Source organism: Cladophialophora bantiana, assembly GCF_000835475.1.
Source record: "Cladophialophora bantiana CBS 173.52 unplaced genomic scaffold supercont1.28, whole genome shotgun sequence".
Classification (NCBI taxonomy): domain Eukaryota; kingdom Fungi; phylum Ascomycota; class Eurotiomycetes; order Chaetothyriales; family Herpotrichiellaceae; genus Cladophialophora; species Cladophialophora bantiana.
This window is the reverse complement of record NW_015971602.1, coordinates 169,235-196,707: the sequence shown is the minus strand read 5'-3', so window position 1 is coordinate 196,707 and position 27,473 is coordinate 169,235. Positions and strand designations below refer to the sequence as shown.

General features: G+C 52.9%; 9 protein-coding genes across 9 annotated transcripts; 2 read left to right on the top strand and 7 right to left on the bottom strand.

The window, feature by feature from the left end:
- Nucleotides 1-271: 271 nt before the first annotated feature.
- Nucleotides 272-4,968, bottom strand: Z519_12358 (uncharacterized protein; the record flags this gene model as incomplete). The annotated part of the gene is made up of 5 exons (XM_016770064.1): nt 272-1,875; nt 1,922-4,303; nt 4,356-4,605; nt 4,667-4,720; nt 4,777-4,968. The coding sequence occupies 5 exons, from the start codon at nt 4,966-4,968 to the stop codon at nt 272-274; spliced, it is 4,482 nt and encodes a 1,493-aa protein (XP_016613730.1).
- Nucleotides 4,969-6,228: 1,260 nt separating this feature from the next.
- Z519_12357 (uncharacterized protein) lies at nt 6,229-7,590 on the bottom strand (the record flags this gene model as incomplete). The annotated part of the gene is made up of 1 exon (XM_016770063.1): nt 6,229-7,590. The coding sequence occupies one exon, from the start codon at nt 7,588-7,590 to the stop codon at nt 6,229-6,231; it is 1,362 nt and encodes a 453-aa protein (XP_016613729.1).
- A 688-nt stretch (nt 7,591-8,278) lies between these two features.
- On the top strand, nt 8,279-9,790 carry Z519_12356 (uncharacterized protein; the record flags this gene model as incomplete). Its single annotated transcript, XM_016770062.1, has 1 exon — nt 8,279-9,790. The coding sequence occupies one exon, from the start codon at nt 8,279-8,281 to the stop codon at nt 9,788-9,790; it is 1,512 nt and encodes a 503-aa protein (XP_016613728.1).
- Nucleotides 9,791-10,372: 582 nt separating this feature from the next.
- On the bottom strand, nt 10,373-11,844 carry Z519_12355 (uncharacterized protein; the record flags this gene model as incomplete). The annotated part of the gene is made up of 2 exons (XM_016770061.1): nt 10,373-11,492; nt 11,555-11,844. 2 exons carry the CDS (start codon nt 11,842-11,844, stop codon nt 10,373-10,375), a joined length of 1,410 nt encoding a protein of 469 aa, XP_016613727.1.
- Nucleotides 11,845-12,446: 602 nt separating this feature from the next.
- Z519_12354 (uncharacterized protein) lies at nt 12,447-14,363 on the top strand (the record flags this gene model as incomplete). The annotated part of the gene is made up of 3 exons (XM_016770060.1): nt 12,447-12,511; nt 12,567-14,101; nt 14,215-14,363. The coding sequence occupies 3 exons, from the start codon at nt 12,447-12,449 to the stop codon at nt 14,361-14,363; spliced, it is 1,749 nt and encodes a 582-aa protein (XP_016613726.1).
- Nucleotides 14,364-15,396: 1,033 nt separating this feature from the next.
- On the bottom strand, nt 15,397-18,343 carry Z519_12353 (uncharacterized protein; the record flags this gene model as incomplete). Its single annotated transcript, XM_016770059.1, has 2 exons — nt 15,397-17,715; nt 17,765-18,343. The coding sequence occupies 2 exons, from the start codon at nt 18,341-18,343 to the stop codon at nt 15,397-15,399; spliced, it is 2,898 nt and encodes a 965-aa protein (XP_016613725.1).
- A 982-nt stretch (nt 18,344-19,325) lies between these two features.
- Z519_12352 (uncharacterized protein) lies at nt 19,326-19,936 on the bottom strand (the record flags this gene model as incomplete). The annotated part of the gene is made up of 2 exons (XM_016770058.1): nt 19,326-19,616; nt 19,697-19,936. 2 exons carry the CDS (start codon nt 19,934-19,936, stop codon nt 19,326-19,328), a joined length of 531 nt encoding a protein of 176 aa, XP_016613724.1.
- A 666-nt stretch (nt 19,937-20,602) lies between these two features.
- On the bottom strand, nt 20,603-22,177 carry Z519_12351 (uncharacterized protein; the record flags this gene model as incomplete). Its single annotated transcript, XM_016770057.1, has 2 exons — nt 20,603-20,786; nt 20,874-22,177. 2 exons carry the CDS (start codon nt 22,175-22,177, stop codon nt 20,603-20,605), a joined length of 1,488 nt encoding a protein of 495 aa, XP_016613723.1.
- A 4,687-nt stretch (nt 22,178-26,864) lies between these two features.
- Nucleotides 26,865-27,206, bottom strand: Z519_12350 (uncharacterized protein; the record flags this gene model as incomplete). Its single annotated transcript, XM_016770056.1, has 1 exon — nt 26,865-27,206. The coding sequence occupies one exon, from the start codon at nt 27,204-27,206 to the stop codon at nt 26,865-26,867; it is 342 nt and encodes a 113-aa protein (XP_016613722.1).
- Nucleotides 27,207-27,473: the final 267 nt, after the last annotated feature.

The following is a 27,473-nucleotide window of genomic DNA, read 5'->3' as shown; positions in this document are numbered from 1 at the left end:
GTGCACTGTTTTCCTTTGTTGAGCCTTTTGATCAGTGGCCTACCCGGTCCTCGCAGGCTGTGAGCCGCGCAATTAAAAACAATATCTGGTATCTCTGAAGCAAGCACAAGAAATAATCTAGGGAGAAGCACAAGGAACTGTCCGGCTTCCTAGGCATACGGTTCGCAAGAACCGTCTTTGCTCGGCCGCCTCGCCTCATTCCCTTCCCAAAGAACGCTCCCCCCTGAAACACGATAATTCGGACGCCTCGCCAACCATTTCCCTGATCTATTCAGGATCCTTCGTGTTTGCCACTGACATCTCTCCGCGAAAAGAAACTTCGTCGTCCGTCTCGCTTCGAGTCCGGGCTGTCCCGTCCGCCGCTCGTAACCGGCCTGAGATTTTCGGATGCAACTCCGTTGCTAGCTGCGAAACTGCTGCGGATCGTGACGGTGCCTGATCCGGCCTTGACAACTTGATCAGATCCCCCGCCCTGGTCAGACACAAAGAACAGGCCCTCGCCGAGGTCCTTGGATCGGAGCATGTCGTGATCTCGCACTTGCAACTGAAACTGTGTGTCCGCCGAACACGGCACCTTGAAATTTTCGTGGCTCGCGTCATATTCCACTGTCCCTGAGGATGACTTGATGGCCTTGGTCTTGTGCACTTCTTTGGCCCCTTTGGATCCCACCATCTTAATGACAACCTGAACATCGGCTTTAGGAGGGTATCCGGTGGCCGAGACGACAATGAAACTTGCTGTTCCCATCTCACCCCCTTTGTGAGCCGTTATGGTCGAGTGATTGCTCTTGCTGCGCGAGTGCATCATAGGTGATGGCGTGAGGGGGGTCACAGGAGACGCACTTCCATCGACCAGGGGAGAGGCTTTGGCCGGGGTCATCGTTGGCGTCAGGGTGGTGTCCGCAGTCTCTAGCATTCCGTTGGTAGTGGTTGATGGTGCATCTTCCTTGCTGCTTCGCCCTCTAGTTAAGCCGTGTTTGATGAATGAAGCTCCCTTTACGACACCGCCGCCCACCTTACCGACACCCCTGACGGGTGCACCAATTACCTTTCCTGCGGGTGCAAAGGTGCCTGAGAAGGTCGACGTCCCTTGGCGCACCCGCGTAACGTAGTCGGGCTTGAACAACATTCTAAGCCGAAGAACCCCTGACTTTCCGTCAAGCGCATAAGAGAGCTCTTGTGGTTGGAAAGGTTCCAGAACTTGCAAGTTCAGCGTTGCAGAGCCCAAATGGTCGGCTTTGTCACCGAAATCCCAATCCATAACGTCGACCTTGAAATCGGCTGCTGTGCGAGACGGGATCTGCACCTCAAAAAATTCATTCCAGGCAGGATGGAGGGTCTTCTTCTGAATCTTGGTCTTGTACACTTCTTTGCCATTCAACCTGAATTTGCAGTAGGGATCACTGTAGCCATTGCGATCGGCCGACGGAAGATCGGCCGCATCCATCACGTCGACTCGGAGAGTGCCCATATTGTTGATGCTCTCGCTGGGGTCAAGCTGCATTTTCACGGGCAGATATTTCAGACTGACCACCACTTTGTTTATGGCCCCAGTGTTGCTCCTCATTGTAAGTTCGGTGGGCTTGTACAAGCACTGTTGTAAAGTAGGGAGAGTAGGGCCAGCCAACTTAGCAATGATATCGTCCTCGTCTCCCTTGCCGGTCCGGTCGACCTTTTCGGTCAACCGGAGTGTGATTCGAGACATTTCAATTTCACGAACCATGGCATCGCCGGTCTCACCGAAGTGGTGGTCTCTGTCTCGAATTTTTGATGACGTATATGCCGGGAAAGCCTGGTCGTCCATCAACACCTCGAGCCTCACGTCAGTTCGAGCGAAATGTCCTTCGATGATGTTGAAGACGATGAGACCGGATTCTAGTCGTAATTAGCCGTGACCACAGTATAGCGCAAAGGGACATACCGTATTTGTGGAGATCCTCTGGGGTGATCTTGATTTTGGGTGCCTGCTTTTTGGCCGAAGCAATGGAGCTGTTGATAGACGCGGCTCCGTTTGTCAAAGCGCCAAGCCTGCCAGCAGTCTCCAAACTCTTCCGGCCGTCGACACTAGGCCTTGCTATCTCAGTTGAGGACTTGACATCAAGGGATGATTTCTTGCTGTGGGTTGGTGTTCCAGCGGGCGCTCCAGGCGCTTCAAGGGCCGCTTGGGCCTTTTGCTCTTCCTCTTCCTCTTCTGGATCTATCACATTCAAAGTCGGAAAAAATGAAACGGTGTAGTTGATGGTGCCCTTCGCTTCGCCTGCACCTCCCATCCGCAACCCTTCAGACAGTACGGTCTTGGTGTCATGGACTTCATATCCACCTTCCTCGGCCTCTTTCATGTAGTCTGAAGCAGCAATTTGGACCAAGCCCAGAGATCGGTCTTTTCCAAGTTTCTCTTCGTCCATTACCTCAAGTATCAGCCGCTCGGAGGGTGTATGCATCGGAACATATATGACCTCATCCCAAGTAGGATTCAGTTCGTTCTGATACGTTACTGTCCGACCCTTGGGGATACTTGACAGCAAGACCCTGGCGTAAGGGTCCGATTTGCCCATTGTCTCGTAATTCCGAAGATTCTTTGCACTTTGAATGTGAATGCGCATCACACCAACTGGAGTGATGTAGCCGCCAGATCCAGTGGCGCCCTTCAATGCAACCGGTTTCCACTCGAGCATCATCTTAGCTTTTCCGGTCGTCGTCCCGTGCAAAGTGAACCACTCTTGACCTTTGTCTACAAGTTTGAGCATATCGTCCAGTTTGATTTGGAAAGTGCCCAAGATTGGATCAGTGGCAAGGTCGCGATTATCTTTAATCGCCAATCCGATCCTAGCTCTCTTACGATCCGTGATGAGGACTGACTTGGTATTGTCCGAAAAGACGGGGTTGTTGGTGTGCTTGAGCTTGTTGGTGACATGAATTTCCTTGCCATTCAGCAGAAGCACAGCGTAAGGATCCAAAGTCCCGACCAAACTCTTGCTTCCGTCCAGATCCTTGGCTTGTTCGATGGTGATTCTTGCAATGCCTGTATTTGATTCCGGCGGTGGTAAAATCTCCCCAGTCTGGAGCTTCTCCGGTTCCAAGACAGGAAAGAAACGAACATCACAATGGACCACTCCACGGTGCTTCCCGTTCGCAAGGACATCAAGCGTCAGATTTTCGTGCTCGGCGGCGCCTTCCAGTCGGTCCAGTGCGAACGTGGCGGTGCCGAGGTGCTTGTCTTTGCGCACATCATTGTAATCGTAAACTTGTAGGGTAAGGGAATCCGTGAGATTCGTGATGATGATGTACAAGGTCTCGTTCCAGCGAGGGTTGTGGTCTTCGTGCATTGTTTTGGTACGAGCAAGTTCCTTGGCGCTGTTCAGTGAGACAATAATGTACGGGTCTGGCGTGCCCGAGAATTTGTCAGGATTCTTCAATCCATTGGCGTTGTGAATGGTAACGGCAACAACACCAATGGCCAAGTCGATGGGGTTGCCCGATAGCAGTTTGGCCACCTCGATGGGGAACACATTCGGCTCGTACATGATCGGTGCAAGATTGCCGTGGATCTGTTCTTTAATGAAGCTCTCCAGTCCAGGGATGAAATTGATGTCGAAGCCGAATGTTTCTCCCCCTAGAGGCTTGCAGACATAGTCAATCGTCGGTCGACCGAGGAAACAAATGTCTACGCGCTCAATGTGCGGGTAGGGAATTTGCAGCTTCATTTTGACCCGCATCAAGCCCGAGAACTCGAAGTCTTCGACGATGACCTTCATTGATTTGCTGACAACCCCTTTGCCGATTCGAATTTCCAGGACGACTTTCGGGTTGATTTTTGTCTTGAGCTGGCGAGCAGTCATATCCATGGTGTCTGTTGGAGTAAAGCTGAACTTCCAGTCCATCAGGACAACGTCGTCCTCGGCTCTCGGGTAGGTCTTGACATGCTCAATGCGAGGCGGTTTGGTACCCAGGATGAAAGTCTCGAGTCTCATACTGTCGAGGAACGCCGGCGTAGAGGTACTCAGAACCTGGTCCACCGACATGATGATGGCTTTGGCCAGCTGGGGAGCATAGATGGGCCAGAACTTGACCAGGAAGCTGTTCATCCATTCCAGGCTTTCGGTGTCGGTCTCTAGACGTGCTTTGGCCAGTTCGCGAGTGATGTCGTCTCTGAAGTTTCGTCTCACCCGTCTAATGGAGGTTCTGTAGTATGTGCCGCAAGTGGTCATGATGATGAGGACCCATGCCAGGCCACCACCGAGGGTTGCAACGAGCCATGATGCTATACAGGCAAATATGATGACGGCCGTGTTATGATACCAATCTGGAATTCTTAGAGACGCGGCCATGTATCTTGAAGGCACAGGTATACTAACCACCAAAGAACTTCTCATCCAGCCTCCCCTCGAGGGCCGTCTGGTGGTCTAATAGGTTGCCTTCTTCTTTGTCTTCTTCGGTCTCACCAGATCCGAAGCGCGGAGCCCACCCGACCTTGGACCATTCTTGTTCTTCTTCTGGGGCCACTCCATTTGCCGCGCCAGCCTGGTCCGTAGGGGCTTCTACTTTCGCGGCAGCGGTAATGGATTCGGGCGGAGGCAGATCGTACGGGGCAGGCTTTCCATTGTCCTATCACATTTTATCAGTCAGCGGTGGAGAGAGGGAGAGGCTTGAGAATAATATTACTTACTACATCAGTCACCACTCCGACGCCCTTGGGTGGGCGATGGGTATCGTTCAGCCGCTTGGTGGCAGGTCAGTGGTATGGTTTTGCCGCGAGTTGGGGAAAACAAATCTTACCGATCTGGCTTGCGCGGCCTTTTCTTCTGGCGAGGCATTCGGATCAAAATGCAGCACCGCAGAACCTGCCTTCCTGCTCTCGTCTAAAATGACTCGCTCAGCATCGTCGCCGGTGACAGAGCTGTTGGGGTCGCGAGCAGCCTCGACGGCGCCTTGGGACTTGAGCTCGTTCTTTTCTCTCTCGGAGCTCATGGTGATTGGGTGAGGACGATCAACCGACCCTGGTCCGAGCTGCTCTAGCTTTCGGTGGGCATGGGGAGAGAGGGAGAAACGGGTCTGAGGACGGGGGATAAGTATGCGAGACAGGCTTTGCAGTCGCTTGTGCAACTCAGTCTCTGCCACAGAGGAGAAGGAAGAAGGGAAAAGGGAATGGACGTGGTGAGCCTGTGAGGAAAGAAGGTCGGCCAATGCTCTGACCTGATTCTTGCTGGACACAGCAGCGGCTGGTGACGAGTGACGGAGATGCGGAGAGCTCCAGATTAAGGTTTAAGTGACTTTTTCAGCTTGCAGTGCAGAGCGCAGCGTGCGGTGTGCTGCGTGCCGGGTGCTTGGTTGGGGGGGCTTGGGGGCTTGCCTTGGGCTAGTGATGCCTGCCTTGGCTTCGTTTAGGCCCCGGTGACGTCCACTAGCTGCATCGTCGGCCCACCCGCAGTTCTTGAACGTGCCCTGTTTCGCCTACTAAGTACCTCCCCAGCCGAGTTCTGACGGACATCAAGCAAGCTGGAAACACCGCCATCGCCACCCATCGACCTGCCACTTGGTGCGTTTCATTCGCTAACCTCCGCGATCGACCCCCCTTTCCGTCTCCCCCCTGCAAACTGATAATGCACGTCTCCCCGTCGCTCTTTTAGTCCGCTTCCGAAGCCCGCCAAGTTGCGACCAGTTTTCTTTGACCTTTGCAATCCCACGTGTGAAAAGAAAAAAGGAAATTGTGCTTCGGTTGACGGCACCAGGGCAAGCTACTGTCTACCTACAGTAGTTCTTCAGCAGAACCAGGCTCGGTGCCAGGATTTCTGCCGCTTGACGATCTTGGGAGATCTTCCTCTGCGTACGTATGCAGCAGAGTCACCAGAGTGTACCCGTCAATTTGATCATCTTGATCAACCAGGACTACGAGGTGAGGTGCCATCGTGGATTTCACCAATACCGCTCATTGCGCCAAATGGTGCTGCGGTCTTTTGGTTGCACCGCCATAAGCATTGCTTTTTGTGCAACCAATCGCATAGCCTGCTTTCATTGCAGGATCCCCTGTCGAAGCCAGGCATTATATCCGATCGGTCATCGACATTGTGGCATGCTGTACGAGGCACAACAGAAATATTTTCGCGGAGCGGCAAAGGGTAAAAGCTCATGGAAAGACATCATAGGGCTATGTATTGAGACTGGTCTGACTGGTGCAGCTGTGGTGCTGCTTGCTGGAAGTGAATCTCGCCAGTGTGTCGAGGTTGTCACCTACTTCCTACCAGCTTTCTTCTTCATCTTAACCTTTTCAATAATCTCGGGCTTTTCTCTACATGTTGGACAATACCAATCTTCGTCCTCATCCGGAACTTTCTTCATGTTCAAGCAGCCTGTGTGGAACCATTGATAAGGGCAGTCATCGTTCTCACAGGCCACCATTTCACCATAACTGCGCTGGTTGCAGAAACAGTAGCGTTTGTCGTCTTCTCCTTCCTCGTCTTCCATTTCTTCTTCTTCGCCCATGTCAACGTCGGGTTCCTCAGAGGCGGCTTGTTGTTGCTTCTTGGTGCCTCGCCTTCCTCTTGATTGTGAGGCATCGGTCTCGGAGGCATCTGCAGATGACAACACTGAGTCTGCATCTTCCGAGGCTGCTGTCCCTCCACGCCCTCCCCGCACCGAGGGTGATTGACCCTTTTTGCGCCCAGCAGATAGCCTTCCCTTGGTCGCGCTCTTTTGCTTGAGCTTATTGACCTGCTGATGTGAGATGACTTTCTTAGAAAGACCCGACTTCTTGGTAGGCGCAGCTGATTGCTGTGCCCCCGTGGATCGAGGCATGCTCCCTGCGCGACTTGCGCTTGTGCCGGTAGGAGTACCCGCTTTTGGAGTGCCTGGGCCAAGTGAAGATTGCCGGAGACCGGAAGGCTGAGCCGGAAGGGTTGTGCCCGGGAGTGGAACTCCCAATTTCCGCCGCTTGTTCTCAGCACCCAGAGAATGTTCTCGCTCTCGTTGACGCTGTTGCTGAACGGCCGAAGCGGGCGTTGCCGGTGCCGAGCTCCGTTGCAGAGGTACGCTTCCTGTGGCAATCTGTGGCAGCTGTCTCGCCTGGGGCTGCTGCATGGTCGCAGTCATGTGCGCGTTGATCCTGTGTGCATTCGCATTGAGAGCACTGATAGATGCATTTTGTAGGGGTAAATTGGCGGGTACATCGAGGAAGGGCCTCGGTGCGTCAGCCTTGCGGTTGAAAACGCTTGGTAAGGGCGGGCCGTCCAGAAGTTGCCCATCGTTCTGCAATTCTCTAATCTTCATGTCCAGCTTCTTCACCTGCCGTTCCAAGAGATTACAAGCCTTTTCACTCAACGCGACTTTCTGATCTTGAAGCTGGTGGCATAAGTCGTAGTTCTTCTTGACTAGATCGGCAAACTCGTTCTCCTTCGGATGGGGGGCGAGTATTCCGTTGAGTCTGAGATGCTTCTGAATGTTGGCATCTTTCTGGTTGATGACGGACAAGTGCTTCTGCAGGTCCTTGTCCTTGGCCTCAATTTCTTCCATCATGTGGGTGATCTCGGCTGGTAAATTGGCGGCATCGTGAATGAATTGCTCCAACACCGACGCACAGTCTTCGTTTGACGCCATCTCTGACAACCACAACTATATCGGTAGATAGTGGATAAGTGGGAGGCAAGAAATATAGGGCCTCGTCCCCGCGTCTGAAAGGACGGGGTTTTCTCAGTGAGAACAGGCCACAAGAACAGCGAAACCCCAAGTTAATTGCATCTCACTCCTTCACGGCTTTTTGCATTGTTCCATATGACAGTCCTTTTGATGAAATCCGACGTGGCTGTCACATGAGCGATAGAATGAAACGGAAGGCGGCGAAGGCAGAAGGCGAGAAACATATACGGGAAGATCAACTTCGACAAAGCGCACGCGAGGCTAGACTACTTCAGGCTAGCGGCAGTGGCGCCACTTTGACGCCACTTCAAGTTTCAGCTTCACCAAGATTGCACATTCTCAGTCAGCCTTGCCCCGACCATCTCAACCTGGACCCTTCGATGATTCTTTCGACGGCTTCTATCTGCAAATCGTTTCGGAATCTATGCTTCCATAACTTGGGACGCTTCAGACATCAAACCGTTCATATAACATCCCCAGAGACAATGCGCTCCTTATTTCGCTAGAAAGAAGTCGCTGAAGGCTGTATGTCGTCGCCGGAAAGTCCCCAGACTTTTGTTGGTCGCGTCATGTACTCTAGTCAGAATCGAGTTCCTATCAGTCCTCTCCCGCCGCAGCTCTCGATCACATATTCTTCAACGCCGATATCATGGCAATCGTCCAGGAATATCAGGACCCTTCGTCTCCCAACCAAACCCCCACCCTTACTCTCTCCGAGAAAATTCAACGCGAGATAGAAGCCAACGGCGTCACCCGCCCAAAAGGCTACAGAGTCTCATGGCACTATAACCCATCAGTGGAGAACCATCACTTCGGTCAAACCCACCCAATGAAGCCGTGGCGCCTCACCTTGACGAAGTCGCTCGTCCTCTCCTACGGCATGCACACGGCCATGGACTGTTACGTTTCCCGCCCGGCCACCCGGGAAGAAATCGCCGCATTTCATAAGGATGAATACGTCGACTTTCTCAGCGTTGCCACTCCTCAAAACATCTATGAAATGTACCCTGAACTCGCCACGGGTCCTCAAGGGTACTCTTCCCATATCTTCGGCGTCGGAGATGACTGCCCTATTTTCGACGGACTGTACGCATTCTGCTCCAACTACGCCGGCGCCTCCATCGACGCCGCCCGCAAGCTTTGCAACAGACAGTCCGACATCGCCATCAACTGGTCTGGCGGACTGCATCACGCAAAAAAGGCAGAAGCAAGCGGATTCTGTTACGTCAATGACATCGTACTTGCCGTTCTCCAGCTGCTCCGGCACCACCCGCGCGTCCTGTACATCGACATTGACGTACACCATGGGGATGGTGTAGAACAAGCATTCTGGTCCACTGACCGTGTCATGTGTGTCTCCTTCCATAAATACGACAAGGAGGTGTTTTTCCCCGGGACGGGTCCGCTCGAATCCACGGGACCCATCCACCCAGACAATCCAGGGAAAAACTTTACCATTAACGTCCCCCTCAGTGACGGCATCGACGACGAAACATACGACTACCTCTTCCGCAGCGTCGTAGAACCCACCATTAAAACCTACCACCCCACAGCCATTGTACTTCAGTGCGGCGCTGATTCTCTTGGTCATGACCGTCTTGGGTGTTTCAATCTAAACATCCGCGGCCATGGCAATTGTGTTTCGTTCGTGAAGTCCTTTCAAATCCCTTTATTGGTCGTGGGAGGTGGAGGCTATACACCGCGCAACGTCGCGAGGGCGTGGGCGCACGAGACGTCAATCTGTATCGGCGCAGATCGCACTCTCAACCCGCAGTTACCAGAATACATGCCGCACCGTGAAGCTTTTCGGAAAGAAGGCTTTACTCTTTTCCCAAACCTTGGTGGCTGGCGAAGAGAGAACACGAACTCAAAACAGGACATTGAAAAGATTATACGACACGTGAGGGACCAACTGGCCGAAATCCGGACTGCTCCAAGTGTGCAGATGAAATACATCCCGCCGGACATCACAGGGTGGAGGGAGGAGATTGAAGAAGAGTTGAAGGCCAAGAAAATTGAGAAGGAGGAGAAGGCCGAGGAAAAGGATGGAGCTGGAGGGCTGTTGGCCAAGGCAAGCAGGAGGAGGGAGTTGGAGAGAACAGGCGGGAGCTCGGCGCTGGCCAGTGGCGCTGCGAGCGTCAGGATGGCTGAAGGGTCCTAGCGGATATACGTAAGAATAAAGGTGAAGAGCATGTTGGGCCTGCCATTCATGGATCATCAGAACCCGCTGGTAATGGAATATGAATGGGAAAAAATGACCCATAGTCATTCTCCGGCGCTCCGAATACAGCCACCCCATTCATAACCTCTGTATAAGACCGATTATACCCCAACACAACCACAAGAGACGCACACACAACATATATACCCTCCATTCCATCCGTCATGAAGATGCGACTAGTGAAGAATGGGGATGAACCAGTCCAGTTGAGTGTTCATGTGATAGAGGAGCGCTAGTAAGATGAATATTAATACCAGTCTATCTGTCTGCCTGTCTGCCTGTCTCCTCTGTCCATTCCCCTTTTTGTGCTTTTGCTTTGTTTCGATTGCCCGGCCATAACCGGGCGAAGACAGATAGATAGATAGATAGATAGAGGCCCTGTTCTGCCCTTCTCGAAGGGAATGAGGGTGGATAAAAACGCCATCGCCATGCTCGGAGCTCTGGTTTGTGGATCGCGTAGGTCCAGAGGTGGATGGATCTCTGGGGGGCATCGAAGGAAAGCCAGAAAGAAACAGCTTTGTGCTACGAAGGCTCCAGCTCCAGCTCAATGTCAACACGCGGCCCTCGATCGCCGTTGACCGTCGCGTGTTCCTTGCCTTTCGCCTTGCCCTTGTCCATTGGCCCCTTATCTCGATCCTTGACCTTCTCTTTCGCCTTCTCTTTCTCTTCCTCCTCCCTATCCGCTTCTTCAAGTTTATCATACCACTCATCAAAATACTTGCAGGTAGCCACATTCACCGGTCCACCATCGCCGCAGATGTCAAACGAAGGACATCTCAAACAAGGCACTTCGCTCGACCCTCCCACTCCCAATCTCTCCAACTCTTCCTGTCGATACGCGGCTTTCCTCACGTAGTCGTGATCGCTTACTTTCCGCTTGTAAAGCTGATGCTCTTCTATTAGGTCCTGAGGGGTTTTAAAGCAGCGGTACATGGTGACGGTGTTGTTGACGTGGTCGTCAGGGAGTTCGTTGCCAACGGGGGGACGATGGAGTTTGAAGAGGCGATCATCGTAGACCATTACCTGCAGGAGTTGTGCGACGGCGTTTTGGGGAAGAATGGAGCCCGTGACTTTGATGTTGATGATATGCCGAGTTATGTCTTCAAGGGTGGGATAGGCCTTGTAGCCAGGGCCAAAGGGTTTGTAGGATTTCTGAGAGGAAATTTGGTGCTTGGAAGTCCTGGCTTTATTGTTCTGTCCCTCGCCAGTCTTGGCCAGTTTGGCCCTGTCATCTCCGTGCTCTTCAAAGCTGCTACCAGGACGCTTGCGTTTCTGGCCTGGGCCTTCTTCCACATCATCAGGCTTGATTTCTTGCCAGCTTTTAGTAGAAACATAATGCTCGATGACGGTGGAGATGGTTTCTATCAGACCGATATCAAGACGACCTTCGGAGAACCAAGAGCCGCCGGTTGCATCCTCGGAAGGAGTCAAGCTGGCCAGGATGTACATCTTCCGCTGCGGATGGGTGACACTTTTCATCTGCTTGATCAGCCCTCTTCCCTCCAGAACCCTGAAGACCTTCTCCACAATGTTAGTGTGGAGAGCGGTCTTGGACTGGATCTGTTTTGTCCACATTCCCGAGGTCTTTGCGCCGTCGATGACCTGCAAGACGATTTGCTCATTGCGACTGAGGTTGGAATAGCTGTAGAATAGGACAGTCAGGACTTAAGCAGATACTGCGAGTTTGGTGTGGTGTGGCATTACTCTCTTGCTGTTTCTGGGTCTACCAACTCCCAGCCTATGCCACCGCCCGCCCTATCGTGCACTTTGAAGAGCGCATTTTTGGTGAGGTATTCGACGGAGGATAGAAGGATTTGGAGATCTTGGTTGGGGATGACGCCGGCACCCAACAGTTCGGCTTGGGAGAAGACGTAGCCATATGCGTATTTGGAACAGCACCAGGCATAAAGAGCATCAGCAGTGGGATGTCGAACAGGGGCGGTCGTCGAAGGACCGGGGCCCGAGGAGGTGGTGGTGTTCTTGGGAGGCGCCATCTTGAAGCAATGGCTTAGGGGGGTGTGCTACCGATGGGGGTAGAGATCTGTGTACATGATGGGTCAAGCAGAGAGGCTGCTGACCATGTGAGCAAGAGGAATGATGGAACAAGATGGATGGAAGGATGTCACCGCAACATGCCAGGAGAAATTTTGTAATTGAGTCAATTGGAAGCGTGTGAAAAGTGGGAACTGAGGATGGAGTTGTGTGTGAAGAATGGATTCTGAGAAATTTTGGCGCAGGAGATGCGACATCGAATAGTGGGGTTTTGCAGAGGCTTCCATCAGGCTGCGCAGCCTCGTGCATCGCAGGCTTCTAGGCCTCCAGCCTTCTCGACACCTCACCTGAGGCCCCTTTGCTCTTCTTCCTCGGTGGCCCGTGCACCGAATTTTCTAGCAAGTCCGTTCGCCTGCCCGCACTTGATCCAACTAGTACAAGTACATCAGGCTGTCGGTTTCTCCAATTCATTTTCAGGCTCAGTCCATCTTGTGAACGACGACAGCCTTATTCTCTTGCAACCGCTGTATTCTATTGTCACTCTGTGCTTCACTCCATTTCCCTTCATCTCGCCCAGTTTGACTACCTCAAATACTTCCTGACCATGGCCGACGCTCTAAAGGCTGAGGGCAACAAAGCATTTGCGGCCAAAGACTTCACGACTGCCATGTGAGAGTTCAGCCCGCAACATGCGTCTGGACATTCTGCTAACTCCTATTACCAGCGAAAAATTCTCCCAAGCCATTGAACTAGATCCCACAAACCACGTCCTCTACTCCAACCGCTCCGGCGCATACGCTTCCATCAAAGAGTACACCAAAGCCCTCGAGGATGCAAACAAGACTACAGAGCTCAAGCCTGATTGGGCAAAAGGCTGGGGTCGGAAAGGAGCTGCCCAGCATGGTCTGGGTGACCTTGTCGGTGCAAAGGATGCATTTGAAGAGGCGCTAAAGCTTGAGCCTTCAAACGCCCAGGCCCGGCAAGGCCTGGAGGCCGTCAACAGAGCCATTGAGGCCGAAGCACGTGCGGACGGTGCTGATATGGGTGGTTTGGGAAACATGTTCAATGATCCTCAACTCATTCAGAAGCTCGCAAGCAATCCAAAAACGTCCAAATACCTTGCAGATCCTCAATTCATGGCCAAGTTGCAGCGACTGGCCAAGAACCCTCAAGAGATGGGCCAGGAACTTGCAGATCCGAGATTCCTCGAGGTCATGGGCGTGCTGTTGGGTGTCGACATGCAGATGGGGATGCCGCCGGAAGGAGGTCCCTCTGGCGCTGACAGAGCCACGGAAGAGGAGGATGTCCCCATGCCGGATGCTCGCCCTCGGTCCAATCCTCCGCGTCAACCCGAGAAGAAGGCACCTGAACCGGAACCAGAGCCAGAGCCTGAAGACGAAGATGCCATTGCTGCGAAGAAGGCTAAAGAAGAAGCCGAGAACGAAAAGAAACTTGGGACAGAAAATTACAAGAAACGAAAATTCGACGAAGCCATCGAACACTACTCCAAGGCCTGGGACCTGCACAAGGACATCACCTACCTGACCAACCTTGGCGCCGCCAAATTCGAGAAGGGCGACTATCAGGGATGCATTGAAGCCTGCGAGAAGGCAGTTGAGGAGGGTCGTTCCATGCTCGCCGACTTCAAGATCATCGCCAAAGCGTTTGGCCGAATCGGATCTGCTTATGAGAAAATGGGTGACTTACCAAAAGCCATTACCAACTACCAAAAATCTCTCACCGAACACCGCACGGCCGACATCTTAGCGAAGCTCAAGGCCGCCGAGAGGGCACAGATCAAAGCTGAAAAGGACGCATACATCGACCCAGAAAAGGCAGAAGAAGCCCGCCTTTTGGGAGCCGAAAAGTTCAAAGAGGGAGACTGGCCCGGCGCTGTCGAAGCCTACACCGAGCTTACCAAGCGAGCGCCAGATGACCCACGAGGCTACTCCAACCGCGCGGCCGCACTCATCAAACTCCTTGCCTTCCCGACGGCCATCCAAGACTGCGACGAGGCCATTAAGCGGGATCCGAAATTCATAAAAGCATACCTTCGCAAAGCCCAAGCGTTATTCGGCATGAAGGAATACAACAAGTGTTTGGATGTGTGTACGGAGGCCATGGAGCATGATGAAGGCGGTAAGAACGCCAGAGAGATTGAACAGCAGCAGGCCAAGGCCTTGGAAGCAATGTATGCTGCTCGACAAGGGGAGACGGAAGAGGAGACCAGTGCGAGGATTCAGAAAGACCCTGAAATCAGTAAGTGCCCTGATCCCGTCGCTGTTTCCGTTTAACCCATTCACCGTTCACTGCCCCCGGGGGCCCGCCCGCCGAATTTCAGGATTGGTGACTAACCCGTCTCCCTCGTACAGTGCAAATCCTCTCCGACCCGGTCCTGCAATCGATCCTGCAACAAGCTAAATCCGACCCGGCGGCATTAAACGAACACATGAAGAATCCAGGAATCCGGTCAAAGATCCAGAAGTTGATTGCTGCAGGTGTTATCCGCGTGGGACGGTAGAGTAGAGTAAGGGTCATTAGTGGGAAGCGAAGCGCAAGGACCCGACGGAGTCCGATGTGGTCTAGTCTAACCTCCTTGATCTATCGTCGACAGGAGATAGGGGATGGTCCACGACGAAGTGAGGTGTCTTGGGGAATGAAGGCCTCAACAAGTCAGCGTGGGAGAATGAGGATTCTTTCTGTGTGAGTGTGTCGGAACTCAGCATCATGGCTCATGACTTTTACGGGAGATTTGGCAAGCGATCTTCCATCTAATCCATCCGTCCATTCATCTGTCCTATCCATCCATGAAACCCGAGCAAGTGAGAGAGGGAGCTTACACAACTACACCACCAGCAAACGTATGTGTTTCACGGAACCGAACCACCTACGTAGCTATCTACCTCCGTACAGGGTAAGGCTAATTCCCGCAACGAGCAATGAAAATCATCTACGTCGATATTTCGTCTCCTTTCCAAAAGGTCTTCTTACGTTATGTTGGTCCTCCTCTTTCCCTCCCTCACTCCCTCCCTCCTGCTTTCCCCTTTTTCTCTCCCTGTGTGTGTGCGAGCCTACGTAGGTTGCATCCCCGCCATCCGCCCAGAAGATAGATGGATGGACATGTATATGGCTCGATGGGCAGATAGACAGAGGCAGGTGGCTACATGGTTAGTTTTCTATCCCTGATTCTCGTTTATTGGTTCATTGATTCACTTGAGTCAAGATTTGACCTGACCTGATCTGATCTAGTCGGGGGCCATGTTCGCTGCCCAAATATTATATCATCTGGTTTCCCCTTCCCCAATATGCATCCAGCCTATGGAGATCCCGACACGCCTCGTCTGTGACTGTGTGTCCCCAAGTGTCATTGACTCGTTTAAAAGCTGACTGACTGACTGACTGACTGACTGGCGTCATGGATTAGCTGGCTGCGTATGTATATTTATATATGTTCCTGAATATATGCCCCAAATCGTGCTGTGTAGGCTCAGGAAACATGTTCGGGAGGGAGGAGCGCTCCCTGGTGGTTCGGTGTGGGAGGAGGACAACGCCACCTAGTCATCGTCACTCAAGGCGCTCATCTTCTTGGCCAACGCTGTTCCTTTCAGATCTCTCACGTCCAGTGGGTTCGGCGGTGCACCGAACCCTCCGAACGCGTCAGGGGCGTCAGCCGCATGCTCTCTCCGGGCCTGAACAACCAGTAACCCAGCCTGGAGCTGCCTCTCCCTGATGACTTTGACAAGCTGCGTCGCCAGCGGTCCCAAGGCGCGACCCTCCTCGCGCGCAGAACTCGGTCCGGCGACGCCTGTCATGGCCATCGAACTAGACATTGACGACTCGCCTGCGCCAGCATTGACCGGGGGGTTGGTCGTGGGATGGAAAGTGCCTCTGCCGATAATGACCAACGTTTCCGCCGGGCTAGGCTCGGATATCGCCGCCACCACTGCATCCAGACCTGACAAGTGCACGTCCACGACCGTCGCTCTTTCGCCGAAGCCAAAATCCAGAATGCTTGACCGGAGGGTGTCAAATTCAAAATCGAGGGGTGTCCGGAGAGTATGGACCTTCGATATGGCGGCCATCTTATTGTCGTGGTCGGTGTCTGCGTCTTGGTGGACAGTGTCCGAGTCGCCACGGCCGGCTCTGGCGTTCAGAATCTTCAGATCTACCTTCTTATTCTTGGCTAGCTGCAGACCGAGCCGCACCGCAAAAAGATCATCCTCACTATCACCTTGGTAGAGGACGAAGAGACGGGAACGTCCACTATCGGCCAACTTAAAGTGCACTGTCGAGTTCATCTGATCCGCAAGACTCACTCCGGTGAAAGTTCTGTTTAGTTGTCGGGTCGGTCGTTCGGCGACTGGCGAGTCAATCTTCGAAGCACCGAATGGCGTGCAAAGGACTGTCTTGTCAAGAATGACACCAACGTGGCAACTGGTTCTTGCTTTCTCAAAAATCTCTGCCGCAAGTGTCGCAAATTGTTTGTTCGCCAGCGGATCGCCCGGCTTTGCATCGAACAAGCTAGGGTACTCGGACATTGTCCCAGTCTCGGACCAAGGGACCAGCACAAGATCACTCTTGAGATCCCTCGCGCGAGATAACAACGTGCCCGAGAAGCTGTGATCAGGCACCACAGCAATTTGTCCTCCCACTGCGATATCACACGATTGCCCAAACGTACCGAATGCCTTAATGACGGGGTCCCGCCCGGCAAATTCTTCAATCTCGGCTACGCGCATGACGCTGGACTCTCGTTCCGTGAGTTCCATGAGACGAAGCCCGTGCACTTGAAGAGGGCGGCGAAGACTGACTACTGAGCTGAGTGCTTGTGGGTTGTTCATCAACGGCTCATAGTTTGGAGCCTGGTTCTGAGGCTCGACAGCTTCCTCCTCGGGTTTGTGGGAAAAGAGGGAAACCATGGTGAACAGGCTGGGGAGGCCGTCGAGGCGGAGATACACCAAGACCCTCTTGGCAACGTTGGTCTTGCGAAGAATGTCTGCGTCGCTGGTAGATTCCGTGTCGGTGTCGGGGCGAAGGGGATTTCCGTCCCAGTCGATCTTACCCTGCTTCCAAAGCTCCAACTTCCGTTGATACCAAGGCGGGTATAGCCACGTTGTCAGTGGAGTTGTAGCAAACGTGGTGATGAGGGCCATGACAACGAAGATGGTGAATGTACGGGTGCTGAGGATTTTGGCCTGTAGTCCAATGTTAAGGACGATCAACTCGACCAAACCTTTGCAAGACATCAAAACGCCAATCGTGAATGATTCTCGCCATACCAGGCCATTCAGTCTGGCCGCTACGGTCCCGCCAGCAATCTTCCCAATGAAGGCGATTGCGCACACACCGATCACATAGCCCCATGTCAGGCCGTTGTTGAGAAGGCCCAGATTGGTGCTCAAGCCAGACAGTGCGAAATAGAGGGGAAGGAACAAAACGCCGACGAGATCTTCAATCTTTTCGGTAAGTTTGACGGCGAAGCCCCCTTCGTGGGGTAACATTAGACCGATGACGAAGGCACCAAAAATGGGATGAATCCCGATAATCCCGGTGAAGAAAGCAGAGGCAAGGACGAGGAGGATTGTCAATGCGACTACCGTTTGAGTTGGACCATTGGCCAGACTTCCTGTCTTTCGCAGGAACCACATGACGACGGGGCGGAAGGCGAAGACCAAGAACAGGGTGTAGCCGACAGCGACAAGGAGAATCCATAAAGCGGTAAGGCCAGCGCCAGAATTAACGAGAGCAACACACAGAGCAAGTAATATCCAACCGACAACATCGTTGCCGACTCCTGCCGACAGGACAATAACCCCAACCGGGGTGCTCAGCAGTTTCAATGTTGTCAAAATACGGCAGAGGACGGGAAACGCCTGGGCTTGGTAAGAGATAAAGGCCGGCATGAGAACAAGGGGGACATACGGTGATTGCCATGGCCACACCGATAAAGAGCATGTAAACGCCAAAGCTGATGGGAGCCAGCCCAGCATCACTTCGGAAATCGCGGTACAGGCCCCACGCAATACCACAACCCAGCCCGAAAGGGAGAGCCATTCCAAGAGCACCCACACTCAGGGCGATGCGCCAGTTGCTGGCGAGAAATCGCAAATCGACTTCCAAGCCGACCAGAAACAAGAACAGCACCAGTCCGAGGTTGGCAGCCAGAGTAAAGGCCGGCATGGAACTGGGGGGGAAGATGGCATTGGTGAATCCGGGAATCCTCCCCATGACGGAAGGGCCGAGGAGGATGCCAGTGATGACCTCGGCGATCACTCGAGGCTGGCGAAGGTAGGCCAGAGGCACATGTATGATGCGTGTGAGGATAATGACTATGGCGGCCTGGATTATGAAGAGAGTAATGGGGTTCTTGGGGTCATAATGGGTAGGATTGAGGCCTTCAAAGACACCGCCTTGGGGGGTTGCGCGAGAGCTGGCGGTGCTTGTCGCTGCCGTGGCATTGACCGTCTTCGTGATGAACTCGGTGACGGTAGCGGTGGCCATGTTGGCGAGCCTGATGGGTGACGAACTCGAGGCTCGACGAGACGGGGACTGGACGTGAAGATGCGTGAGCTGGAGACATATAAAAAGCAGAGGAATCGGAAGATGGTGTGCTTATGGCTGTTGGCATGTGGCAGCCAGGGCTCTCGGCAGGCTATCTTTAATGCGGTCAGCTGCATCGAGGGAAGCAGCACGCACCACAGTGGATCCGCCTGACGAGGCGGTTTGGTGTAGTAAGTCTCGTAATAGTGTATGTGTAAGCCAATCCAGGCCCAGACTGAGACGATGAGGCGGGCCAGGTGCCACTTGCAAGAGTCCCGTCTTGCCGTGTGGAGACTGGAGGGCGACAGGGCAAGGACTTGCAATGAGGATGGAGGGCGAGTCAGGCGGTGTCTCGTCTTTTGTTCTGACCTCGAGTCTTGCGGTGGCGGGTGCAGGAAGAGAGGGAGACGGTGGTGTGAGCAAAAATGAAGGAAGAAGAGGAGGGAGAAGACGGCAAGACTCAAGACCTCCACAATCCAGACCTCAAGACTGACCTGAACTGAACTGACCTACAAATACCCTGGAGTAATGAAGGACCAAGCACCACACAAGCCCACGCACACCACGCCGCCCCTCTTTTTCTCTTTTCACCTGCGAATGAGCGGGATTGGATTCCTGTTGCCTGAGGCCTCGGGATTCCTTGACTTGCCTCCTGCAGGGTGCAGAGCTCCCTCACCACCCTTCACCTAACTAGGCGGCCTGACCGACTCTACCCAGGTATGTGGATGCAGGCGCAATGACCACCAGTGACCCAACTACTTAAGCAACTTGCGCAAAGGGCCTAGAAGCCTGGATTGCGACCCTTTTTCCTATTATACCAAACCGGGGGCGTGACTTGAATCAAAACGGCAGACCAGTGAGTGGTCCTGAAGTCGTGCTCCCATGTCCAAATATCACCACGGTTCTCGCGTCGTACACCGGCTGCATGGTTACTTTCTATTGTTCAATACTTTGTTCCGTTCGCCCTCACAATCTGCCACCCCACATCCTTCCCCCACGCAAGACTGTTGAACTCGACCATGGCCATGTTGATCTGCGACAGGTCCTCTGTAACATACAGCAGGTCGACGCCCCGGACGTCCTCGAGTGCTGAACCTACTCCGCTGGCAGCCCAGTAGAACGCAATCCGACTGCAGTCGTGAAAGATGTCCAGCGTGGTCAGCAGCGGGACGGGTAAATTCTGCAGCACGGCAGCGATGAAGCCGTCCTTGCCATCGAAAGTGGCGTTGCCCAACTACTCTCATGTCAGAGTTGATCACCGCGTGGCGAATTCCCAAAGGAAAAAGAGAGAGACACGATGTCGCGAAAACGTACCGAATTTCCGGCCAGAGAATTGATCGCATCGCTTGTTTCCAGGAACTCGTCCGCAATCAGTGTTTGGGCCGTTGCGCTCGCGCTTGCTCGATCTGGCGAGGTGAGGATGGTCTTCCACGCACTGACTATGCTTGTTGCTTGGGCGTCACTCAGGCATCCAGCAGCTGCCAGAGCGGCTGGCGTGGCCACAGGAAGGCTTGGAGTACCGGTGACGGTGACTGGGGGAAGGGTAACACTCATGGTCGATGGGACGGTAATGGTATCAACGACCGCTGGACAAAGTCTGTTCGCCCTCGCGAGAAGGCCAAGGAAAGAAGCCGAAGAAGTCGATGCTAGGAAAAGCACCGCGATTGCGCTGGCTCGCATAGCTGCTGTTGAAGGAGGGCACGGATAACACGATCGATGTCAGTCAGACCAGAGCCTCCCGACCGTGGCCACGCACTTTTAATAGCAGAATGGAGGGCTCCAGTTCAGTCAAGGAGAATGACCAAAGCTATCTAAGACATGCCAGTCGGGACGAACTTGTCGTGTCACCTGGGCTCGGACATTCTTTCAACTAGATGGCTGCTTTGCAAAACAAGCCAGGGAGATTTGTAGTCCCCCTCGACAACGAAAACCCCTCTGCAGGATTCCATTCGTACTTCTGTTCATTTTAATTTGGCATTCAGGTAATTGTGTTTCATAGCTGCGGACAAAAGAGCGCAAAATCAGACATGGCCAGGGGTATATGTGTTCGGAACCTCCACTCCTTGCTTCGGCGACGCTACATATCATAAACTTTCTCAACACAGGGTGGAATCCAAGCTATAGATGACGTTCAAGAACATGCAACAGGACCCAATTCCATGACAATTTCATAGTCCAAGGTTCCAAATGCGAATGGTAAATATTCGTAAATATTCAACATCACCGGTGACGCTTGACCTTGTGTGCCAGCGGGCTTGCGGTTAATGGCAAAGCTAACGGTCGCAGCGAGCTATGGCCCGGGCGCGCCGGGGTTTGCGTGCAGAAGGCGCAAACATATGGCTCGGGCCTCCGTCGATGATCGATGCCCGCACAGGAAGTGTGCAGCCACTTCGTGCACGAATCGCTGCAGTAGGCCACATCAGTAAAATGCAATGCCGTCATAGAGGAGACCAATCGCCGATTTTGACCACCGGAGCGCCGCATAACTTACCATTGGATCATGGGCATCGACCCGTCAAGCACGGAAGACTTGCACAGGCACCGTATGCTCACGTTGCTTGCAAGGCTTTCCCTGTCGGTGCTCGGGGTCGCCAAATCTGGATCTGTAATTGTTGTTGGCGACGCGTTATACAAAGCATATTGGCCTTGCTGCAAGGGGGGAGAAGAATGCAGCTGGGTTGGATTATGGTTGTCCCCTTGTGCCGATGCGGACCGAGAGCGATCTTGGATTATGGCTCGCAACGCATGTTGGGCATCGCCACTCGGCTCTTCCTCCATTAATATGTCGTCTTCAATAGTAGATCCAAGAACGGGTCGTTGCTTTCGACCATGATATCCATCGGTTCCTCTGGTAAGCGAAACACTCGAGGTAGAGCCTTGATAAGATGACTGTCTCGCAGAGCTGGCCGAAGCCATGGTAGAACGGGAACTGGTCTTTGAATGGCCATATTGCCTGTCCGATTGGCTGTGGAGGATGTTAAAGTCTTCGTCATCAAACGACTCGGCGCCGCTGTCGGATGGTTCATCAATGTCCATATCTACAGCATTTTCAACCATGACTGTCTTGGCTACGCCATTTTCGTCAATTGCCAGCGACAGAGAGGGCCGCTTGGGATTGCGACTGCTGGTGAGAATTCGCGATATGGGGTCCGCATTCGGCTTGAGGGGAGATGAGCGCCCTGAACGCTGCCGATTGTGGTCAAAGGGTATGGGAGAGTTACGTCCTTGACGGTTGCCCTGAGTCTGGAGTTTGAGGCTGCGATCGATCCTCACTCCAGAATGTGTCAGGCTTCTCTTGAGACCCGGTCTGCTGTCCTTTTTGGGAGTGACAGGCCGTCTTAAGGCTTCCATTACCGATCGGGTGATTGACGGTTTCTTCATCTCCGCTCGCCGCATACGCTTCATCTCCTCCTCCCGCCTGGATTCCTCGATCTGATGTGCGTAAGCCGGCCGTTCGGGGACAGGGTTCTGCGCGAAGTGACCGTAAAATTGGTCAGAGGTGCCAAACCGGCGAGCTGGCGAGCTTAGAAACATGCTTGGATTCTCCATTTGTGGTGGAAGCACACGGGGCGAGGTAGTGAAAGGCGCGGGAAAGGCAGAGCTGTCGATATTGGAGTAGCTCGCCGAACGGGGTAGGCTGGGCAAGTCATAAGGCTGCTCCTCTAACAAGGGGTCTTGGGAAACGAAGTTAGGTACCACTGTGGACGAAGAGTTAAACGAGCTGCTTAGTGCCACTGGGCTGTACTGAAAAGAGGCTTGATATTGACCGGACAAGGAAGGGTTATTGAAGTCCATGTTAGAGGGGTCCCAAAAGAGCCTTTGACTTGTATATATTGGTGCCGTGACCGGCCCTGCCGGGAACTGGTGAGCGTACATATCTGGAGAGAGCTGCAGCGTTGGAAAAAGGCTTGGGGACTGTTGTTGCATATATCTGCTCGGCGTTTCCGGAGGGCCCATTAAAGACCTTTGATTTGAAGACATGGTGAAGGACGCCAGAATGTTGGTGTATTTCGCGGTCCCTGCTTATATATTCTGCAACTTGAAGGTGAACCCTTTCAAGACTCAGTGTCTCTGGAAGGAAAGCCTCCGCTATGTCACTCCGGTCTGGGCAGTCTCGTTATCAAGAGCCGGGTCGCGGTGATGGCTGGCTCAGGGGGCCCCTATCACAACGTCCAGACTGATTGCTTTTGCTTGTATCTTGCAGGCGGCAACCTCCTCTTGTCCGACTTAAGAAACTCCAGCGACAACAGGCTCGGGAGGGATATTTGTCTTCGTTGTGGGACCCGGATAATGGTCTGCCGATCATGGAAGACTGCGAAATGGCAAGGCGATGTCTAAATCAAATGGTTAGATCGGTCCGAATGATAGACAGAACAGCAATATTCTTCTAGGACGTCTTCCTTACTCATTGACTGAAGATTCACTGAGACTATTCCCGTCGACGGCGAGGGTTGCAGCAATGGATATATCGCGCCTATGTTCAGAACAAATTCGTCCCAGGTCTCTTTTTTCTCCAGGAGCTGTTTCTGGCTGATGTGTGAAATTAATTCCAGCCTGATCTCCTGCGTCGCATGGATCTTTCGAGGCAAAGCTAGGCTTCAACGCCACAAGAATTTGGAGGGAGGAGGTCCGTCCGTCAGTGTGGAATGTGGTCAAGGAGGGTAGACGATGCATTCAATCAGGGATGCATGCTGGGTGAAGGGCTTTTCAGTTCGGCAAGTTCTATCCCCTTGATGCATTGAGAGTCGGCTGTAAGACCTGAGACGTCGAGATCATGATTGGGCAGGCAGAGCTGCAGGCGGGAAGTCTGAACGGAAGCAGGCAAGGTTGAGCAAAAAATGGAATTGAACCTGAAGTGGGATGGGTGGATTGTGGATAGAAATTCTGACAGGGACCAGGCCCGGAGAGCAGGCCACAGACAGGCATCCAGATGACGGAGATGTTGAATTGACACATGGGCAGCGACATGGCATTGGACAATATGATGGTGGAGGTTCGCTTGTCGCCCTTGTTGGCTATACGAGGCAGAAGCGGGCATGCTGGGCCGACAGACTGTTTTTGGTGTACGGAGTAAAGCCTCCAGGTTGAGGAAGCCAAGACGTACTTTCTTAGGTAGGGCTTCAGGTACTTGGTATGATCTGTGGTAAAGTGATAGTCATTGGCACGCGAGCCCCGATGCGAGATAATGGGCAGGTACTCGGTACAGTAGCGTCGCTACCGAAGCTCACAAGTACCAGGCCAGGGGTGCCTGTGGGTGACTGTGGGTGACCTGTAGGGCCTAACGGCATCATCGTCAGGCACTCAGGCACCCAGACACCCAGACACCGATTACCCAGGCATTCCAGGCACTTGAAAGGCGCAAGGGTGGAGTGCCGTCCCCTGCTCCCCTGGCTAAAGATGCAACTTTTTCTTCCGGCCCCCTTGCCTTTAGCCCTTTAGCCTCTAGGCCACTGATCTTGGTGGCTCACTGCCCGCGAGTCTTTCGGCATCCATCGCTAAAATTCTCCCCAACTTTTTCTCATCTCAACCTCAACCTCCGCTCTGTGGCTTCAATCCAATTTCCAGGATGTCGACATGGTGGGGTATCGCATTGCCGATCTCCAGCTATCGATCGATATACTAGCAGTCAGTGACGAGTACTATGTCTATCAGATATGACCTGCGGAAACCTCATCCAACTTGCTGTTGGTGCTGTGTGGTGTTGTTCAGGTACGATTTGCTAGGTCACAAAGGATGAAACAGTGCATGCACACCCTGACTTCAGCACCTGCAAGCAGATGCAGATGATGATTCACCAAAGCTCCAATCGTCACCCGGGTGGTCAGTTATCAATCTCCCAACCCAATGACAAGCTCACATGTGGAAGATGTTCGCGCCACGGGAAAGCCATGTTCCAAGCAGCCCTCAACAGTTTGCCTCCTCGCTAACCTTACGTGCATTATGCACACTCGTTCCTATGCGAACCGGGTCCCGCGAGTCTGCAACCTCCTGTTGACGACCAGCCACTGGCTTCGCTCTGCGACATACCTGACTCGAGACCTTCTTGTTCAGGTTAATGTTCATCATCCCATGCTTCGATGTCCCTCCACATTCTTGTCTGTGGCAGGTTGGTTACCTTCCCTCGGCCCAAAATGCGCTCAAGGTTCGGGACTTAACCTTGTTGGCGACGCAATATGGCGTTGCGATATGCTCAGCTAATTCCCCAGACTCCATGAGAAAGGGGAAATTGGCCCCTCAGGAACCTGGCAGCATTCCATCCCGAGCGCTTCAACACACCCTCCTCCCTTGATGGCCCAACAAAAGGGACAGTTGGTGCATGGGCCAGAATATGCATGGGCAACTTTGAGCGAGATGTATCGGAGTGCTTTATTGCTCCACGGAGCAGCGCATGAAACTGTTCTCCTATTGAGCTCACTGTGGTGGGATTGTCCTTCCTTCTTTCCTCTATTCCAATTCCTCTTCCTCCTCTCTCTACAGCTCTCAGATCTCCGTTCTTGCCTTATGTAGATGCTTCGCTCCAGCTCGAGGCTCTCCCTATAAGCCGCCCTCACTCTCCTCCTCTGACCACGATTGTCCATCACCGAATGCTCGAGACTTTGCGCCCTAATGCGGGACGCCACCTGAATGGTTTATCCGTATCGGCACCGTTAGGGGACAGGGATCTTAAAGTGGGTGGAAAAATATGTGGATACCGCGAACATCAGGTCAAACCCGGCCAGTCACATGTATAGATGTAGGCATTCTCACCGTCGTCCCCTGAATATCAGTCTGCGCCCTTTTCCAAGAGGAAGCTGAAGAAGCGATGATCTCATGTAGCCGATCATTGCGTGCGACATAATAGAGGGGCTGTCCGGGATGGACCGGGGCACCGAATTCGAAGAGCAGCTGGACGACTTCGAGAGAAGCACCCTCGGCCGCCATTGATAGAGTGGTGATGTCGAAGTTGCGGCGGGCTTTAAGATTAGCCCCTCTCTCGAGCAGCTATTTAGCCGGCTCGAAATCAGAGAGCGACTCAGGATGTGGTAGCAAGGATCTTCGTTCCACCCCAGTTCACACGGGAGTTCACATACGCTGGACACGGGGGATACCTGGTCGCCAGACGCTGATTAACATTATAACTGTGGAGAAGAAAGAGGTCGAGGATGGTGTAAGACTTCTTTGCAACAGCATGCTCGAAGTCCCGCTTGGTTGGTTTGACGAATTGGTAAAAGAGGTCGGACGACGATAGTCAAGTCGTCGTCCCTTTTTGATTGCCTTTGCCACCTTTCCTTTGGACTGAGGTTTCCTGCGTCTCGACGGGATTACCGTGTATGGCAAAGATAAGGACCAGGAGGAGTTTCCCTGGACTTACATCACTACAGGACAGATTATAGAAGAAAAGGAATGTCGGGACTTGGACGAGAGGTAGGTCCGGAGCACCGAGTACTCAGGAAAGCTACCACCTCACGCGCGGCAATTGCTTCTCGATCACGACAAATCCAGTAATGTCATTTGTTCCTGGCCATTCTGGTGTGTATAATCCTGATCTGGCTGTTGTGTAATAGCTCACCTTTTTGGGGATCGAGACAATATCAGGACGGATTGGAGAGCTGAAGACAGCAGGCCTGGCAAGGGATGAGGAGATGGTTCTCCCAAGGTCTGCCCAGCGGAAGGGAATCGGATGAATGGAGGCACCCCGGTGCCGAGGTAGCTAATCACGTGGTACTCTGACTTCAGCAAAGGTAATTATGCGGTGAGGCGCGTACTCAAAGTACCTAGCCCGCTAGCCCGCTAGCCCGCTAGTCACCCAGAATTAATCGCAGATATACGAGGTACTTATGTACCTAGCCTCGCTTATAACTTTATTTCGACCCTTCCCATTTGGTTATTACAATTCAGGAACAAAGAGGATACACAGAAGTGGCCACGAAAATAAAAGGTTTGGCAATGCTTTTCTGACAAAGAATTCCCTGCTACCCTTCTCAGATTCCATCCTCCAACACTACCGTCCCCGCACGACGCCATTGAGTAGCCGTTGCGAGGATGTCCAAAGTTCGGGTAATATGCCAGAAAACTTGGTCTCCTGAAAAGCTAGCGGGTCGCGAACTCTTTTTCAACACGGTAGATCGTCATGATTGTTTTCCCTCCCCATCTGTGCCTCGCGCATCTTCTTAAGGCTAGACCAATCGATGCTATTACATCCAAACTTGCTCGACAAGCAGAATTGATTCTCCGGGTCAAGGTCTGGCGTCTATAAAGTGACAAGGGGTTGCGTAATCTACCAAGAGGTTTGGGAAAGAAGAAACTGGCGACACACAGCACACTATATCGATACATATTTGTATCCCAGAGGAGCGAGGCATCGATCCACTCCACAGTTGATCCTGTGTTCGCGAAGGTGACATCAGGTACCAAATAATAAATAAACTGATTTGAACCGATTCATCGGTCGTGAACTCTGGTTCTCGTGCCACATCACCGAGCTTATGGGGGAGTGATTCCGTTAAGTAAACCGCCTTGGCCCCAAAGGATCCCATCGTCGTTTATTTTCTGCCAATCTCGTACGAATGACTCGTCGAGCCACGTTGTCCTTGGGCATAAGTTTAGGTAGCGCTTTGTCGACCGGTTTTAGATTATCGACCCCGGGTGCAAGGGCTTTGAGTGATGGGCTTTGCAGTTTTGGGCCCAAATTGTGCTGTTCTGAAGCCTGTGAAGCTTCTGGCGCGCTTCCGGGGTCCGGGATTGTCCCAACTTGACGCCGAGGTATGCTCAGCTCTTCACCATGAAAGACTCTCACAAGCATCTGAGTCGCTGAAGCCCGCAGATCGGGAGGTTGTCGTGTCATCGCGCTGAGCTCTAGATGATAGGTGGACGCGGCTTTAATGTATTCTAGAATATCTTTGTACGGGGACTAGTTCGTCAAGCTTCCCTGCCTATGTATCAGGGACCTACGCAACGCAGTAGGTACAAAGGAATTGGAGTAGCTGAATACCTTATTCTATTCACGTAGCCCTATTGACAACGACTCAACGCTTGAGAAAAAGGAAGAGTTCTCTCTCAGCCGATTCAGGTGAGAGGAGACTCTTATAGCTTCCCCTCTTTCTGTCACGTG